The sequence below is a fragment of the Penaeus vannamei genome, chromosome 31 (genome assembly GCF_042767895.1).
Source record: "Penaeus vannamei isolate JL-2024 chromosome 31, ASM4276789v1, whole genome shotgun sequence".
NCBI classification, from domain to species: Eukaryota; Metazoa; Arthropoda; class Malacostraca; order Decapoda; family Penaeidae; genus Penaeus; species Penaeus vannamei.
The window spans coordinates 16,190,310-16,195,309 of record NC_091579.1 but is presented as its reverse complement, the minus strand read 5'-3'; the positions used below and the strand labels follow the sequence as shown (position 1 = coordinate 16,195,309).

The 5,000-nt window shown below is 33.8% G+C and overlaps 1 protein-coding gene across 6 annotated transcripts in view; it reads right to left on the bottom strand.

Moving 5' to 3' along the window:
* The window catches only part of LOC113821355 (interleukin-12 receptor subunit beta-1), a 17,867-nt gene extending 13,477 nt beyond the window's left edge, over positions 1–4,390 (bottom strand). For 2 of the 6 annotated variants that reach the window (XM_070144261.1, XM_070144262.1), the window contains exons 1-4: positions 3,155–3,443; positions 2,848–2,977; positions 2,485–2,654; positions 1,925–2,094 (exon numbers count right to left, since the gene is read on the bottom strand). In XM_070144261.1, coding sequence (XP_070000362.1) covers positions 1,925–2,094; positions 2,485–2,654; positions 2,848–2,977; positions 3,155–3,308 — 624 coding nt within the window. In that variant the 5' untranslated portion in view covers positions 3,309–3,443. Of the gene's footprint in view, positions 1–1,924; positions 2,095–2,484; positions 2,655–2,836; positions 2,978–3,154; positions 3,980–4,329 lie in introns of those variants that run through there. The other 4 variants (XM_027373828.2, XM_027373827.2, XM_027373825.2 and 1 more) reach the window with 4 other exon arrangements.
* Between the last annotated feature and the right edge of the window lie 610 nt (positions 4,391–5,000).

The following is a 5,000-nucleotide window of genomic DNA, read 5'->3' as shown; positions in this document are numbered from 1 at the left end:
TTATTATTATTATTATTATTATTATTATTATTATTATTATTATCATCATCATCATCATTACCACTATTATAATCATCACTACTATTTTAATCTCAATAATATTACTATTGTTTCTATCATCATCATCATTATAATTGTTATCATTATCATCACCATTATTGTTATTGTTATTGTTATTACTATCACTATTATCATAATTATTTTATTATTATCACTGCTGTTATCGTTATCATTATTATCTATCATTACTATTATTATTATTATTATTATTATTATTATCATTATTATCATCATTATTATTATTATCATTATTATTATTATTATTATCATTATTATTATTATTATCATTATTTTTATTATTATCAATATTATTATTATTATCATCATCACCATCATCACTATTATTATTATCATCATAATCATTATTATTATTACTATTGTTGATATTGTCATTATTATTGCAATTGTTAATATCATTACTATCATTATTATTAGTAGTATTACTGTTATTATTGTTGTTATTATTACTATTATCATCATCATTATTATTGTGATCATTGTTATTATCATTGCTATTATTATCATTATTGTCATCATTAGTTTTATTATTATTATTACAGTTGTCATTGTTGTTATTAGTAATGTAACTATTATTTCCATCATTATTGTTATTATTACTATTATCATTGTTATTATTATTATCATTACTATTATCATTATCATTATTATTGTTATCATTATCATTATCATCATCATCATCATAACATTAATATTATTATCATTATTTCCATTAACATTGTTATAGTCACTATTATTATCAATATGACTGTTGCTATGATTACTGTCATTATCATTATTAACGTTATTACTATCATTATCATTGTTGTTGTTGTTATCATTATCATGATTATCATTGCCATTATCATTATCATCATTGTTTATTATTATTGTTATCATTATCATTATTATCATAATAAAAACAAATATTATCTTATCATGATTACTATTATTGATATAATTTTTCTTCTTCTACTTATCATTATCATTACTGTTATCATCATTATTTTTAGCATTACTATTATAATCATAATAATAATAATTATTATTACTATCATTACCATTGACATTGTCATCATTATTTCTTTATTATCATTATTACTTTATTATTGTTATTATTATTGTCATCACAATTATTACGATTTTTATTATTTCAGGTATTATAATTCTTATCATCAGTATCATTATCATCTTTATTATCATTTTATTATGATAATGATCATCATCACTATTTTCATTTTTACTGTTATCATTATTATACTTGTTTTGATCTTTATCATGAACATTATTACTATCACTATAATTATTGTTATTATTAGCATTATTATCATCGTTATAATCATTATTATAATTATCAATATCATCAGCATTATCATGATTATAGTTATCATAATCATTATAATTATGGTTATTATTATCATTACCATCATTAGCAATATCACTATCATCACCATAGTTATCATCATTACTATTACTGCAATTGCTATCATCATCATTATCATTAATACTATTATTGCCATTACTATTACCTTCAATAATGATTATCATTATCACAGCTGGGAGTCATCCAAGTTCGCAAGAAGCACTCCTCTTCCCAAGACCCCCTCCCCCCTCCAGTGTAGAGCAAAGAGGTCAAAATGATGACCTTTGCCTCAGGATCTCTCATTTGATCCGTACGCCAGAGATTTACCCTCTCCCCCAAGCGTTCGGTTTGTAAGCTTATGAAAATAATGATACTAAAAAAACGGATGACGCTCTCATTATCATTATCATCATTATCACTGTCATTATTGATGTTTTTGTTGGTCCCTTTTCGCACGGAAAACATTCCTGTGACAGGGACCTCAAACGAAGGCTATGCACTAACCTGCCATTCGAGAAGCCCATAAGCGCTGACATTTTTAGGCCTGTAGCCCACGCTGTAGAAGAGGCCTGGCTGGAACTCCAAGAGGAACGGAGGCGTTTCCCAGCTCACCTCTAGCTCCCGATACGACCCCGTCTGGTTGACCTTGACGTCGGCAGCCGGGTCTGGTCGAACTGCGGGAGATCAGGCAAGAAAACCATAAATTTTGACTTGTTTTTACTATTTGATTTTAAACACTTTGTAGGAATGAGTTTTACGTATATAGAGCTGAATTTTTGAGAATTCTACACTGGTTTTGTAGGTAATATTTCTTGTGAAAAACAATATGTAAACATAATTAAAAAACGTGATATTTCGTTTAGTAAACACTGATAAGATTTTATGACGAAAAATATGTGGAAATAGATGAGCTGATAACCTGGCAACTAATCAGCACCTCTCATATTAAGATACCATTGACTTCATTTTGTGACATTTATTTTTTTTTCCATCTTTATAACCATGACTTTCCTCTTATTTTTCTGATTATTCATGAATTAAGATTATCCATGAATTGAACAAACCGATGATTGAGTGGTTGAAGGTCACGTTGCAGACTTGCGTGGCCGTTGCAGTTACTATCATGATCTCGGGGGCAGTTGGGTCGTAAGGGGAGACTTTCCACAAGCAGCAAAGGCCGAGGCAAGAAGCACACCAGTCCTCAACGCATGTGCACGGCCTGCGGGTATTTTTGCTGTGAATGTAGGTTGTAAGAGCAACAGGGGATGGATAATCTCTCTCTGTGTATGTCTATCAATCTATCTATTTATTTTTCCTACTTGTCTATCTCTTTAATCTGTATCATCTACTCTCTCTCTCTTTCTCTCTCTCTCTCTCTCTCTTTCTGTCACTGCGTAAATGAGTGTGGAAACTCACTGAAAACTCACTCTTCAGGATTCCACGTGGGTGTGTAATTATATAGGTACATCTTAGCGTCTCTTTGGTTCGCGGTCTGCCACTGACACTTCAACTTGCGACGGCTCAGCGACACGCACGAAAGGTCGTCCTCGACTGGCTCTGAAGACGAGGAAAAAGGGGCTCGAGCTTAGGATTCGGACTGAATTATCCAAGAAGAGATTGGGTTGTGGATAGAAAAGAGAGTTGGGTACGCTCGAAAAATCAAGAGAATTAAGGGAATAAAAAAGCGAGTGGGTTAAATGGATGCGATTGAATAGACATAAGACTAATAAATACCTGCAGAGGTTGGAGAAGGCGAGTCACACACTTTCCGGTCGAAGTCATTTCGCAGGATTGAGGCAGATCTTCGTGAGTCCTGCGAGGCGGCGTGGGACGCCAGCAGGAACAGAAGTCCGGTCTTCCAAGCGTCAACGTGGCACAGGGACTTCATGTCGGACCCTCCAAAGTCAGGTCTCGCTTAGGGAGAGTCCGGCGACGGACTTCTTTCGATGTCATATGGTGGCGGAGGCTGATGCCAGCGGCGGACGCATTGCGGTGTGTCAGCACATATGTCAAGACCAGTTCATGCCAGCAGTCACAGTCTAACTTGATACAATAGGCGGTAGAAGGAGGATGTACCGTATACTCGTAGTTTGGTCAGCATAAAGTGATGATGAATTTCACTGCAAGCCCCTTTGTTCGCATAAATCATTGTTAGCGATAATACTGATAAGAGACCAAGTTCATACAAAAGCTTCGCCGTGATAGAACTATCTTTACCACGCTTCCAATCCCGTTACATATCTCTCTAAATCTATATCTACATTTACTGTACATGAAAAGGTTTAAGATGCACTAAATGAATTCGAGTCAAAGCTCGACAACCGAATCCAATCCTCCTCACAAGTCACATTTTTTATTTACAGAGACTTCATATATCTTTTCCCTGGCCTATAACGCATTCTAGACCCCGAATGATTTAAGCTACATCGCCATCATCAAGAAACAGTTGCTAAATGCTTAAATTTCAAGAGATACTTCAAATATGACGGAAGAGAAAATCAAAAAGTCAAATACACTCTCTTCACCTTCACGGAAAATTACGCCGCATAGTATATGTTCCTGAGAAATTACAAGACACATCAGTACACCATTTTTCTGTCCGTTACCGGTCAGTCTTTTCAGGCACACGTTGCTTGATCACATATGCCCTGTAACCGCCCTTGAGGATGTTCCAATCGATGCGATTAAAAAAAAAAAAATCAAAGTAAAATCAGCATCACAAGAACCGTAGGCCGCAACTAGCCAAACTTAATTACGTGTCACCTGTACGTTTGTATTTTCGAAAGAAGTAGTTTTATAATAGCACACCAAGAAACTGCTTTACTTATAATTTCATGAGCTTAAAACGTTCCATCTCAAATTAACTGTCTATATACGTCGTTTAAATGATGATAGTAAACAACACGCACCTCTAAATATGGAGACACTTTTCTGGAACATGAAAAACGACTAACTCTGCAGACAATGTCGCTACATCCATCCAGATAATCTGCTGATAAGAGTTGATAAGAGCCACAGCCTGTAGAAGACAGATAATGAGATTATAAAGACCGGGTAAAAATTTTCATTAGTAATGTCGTAAATATATATGATAAACCACTTCGCACAAAAGCAAATATATAATTGGTGTGAATGCAATCACATACTTTGATGCAAACGAGGTTAATGTAAAGGGAAAAGTGTTTTGCATTTCGTGAGGAAAATAATACACTAAATTTGTAGAAACAAACAATGGAAATCAATATCGGGAAAATGAAAAGATTTTGATAACCAAAGTTTACGCTGAGGTCTGGAAGTCAGGGCGAGAAGGAGGACATGCTGAAGCGAAGGAAGAAGGAAGGATGAAGATGTATCCAGCTGTCTTGGCGAATATCTTACCGTGTAAGAAGACAAGCCCAAAAACGATAATGAGGATAACAGTAATGGTAATGAGTATGATTAAGATAATAATGATGATTATGATAATAATATTAAGAGCTAGCAGTGGTTATGCTCATTATTATGATTATGATAGAAATGTTGATAATGTTAATAACAGTATGGAAGGCACCTCATTTCAACCCAACAGCAACAACCAAGG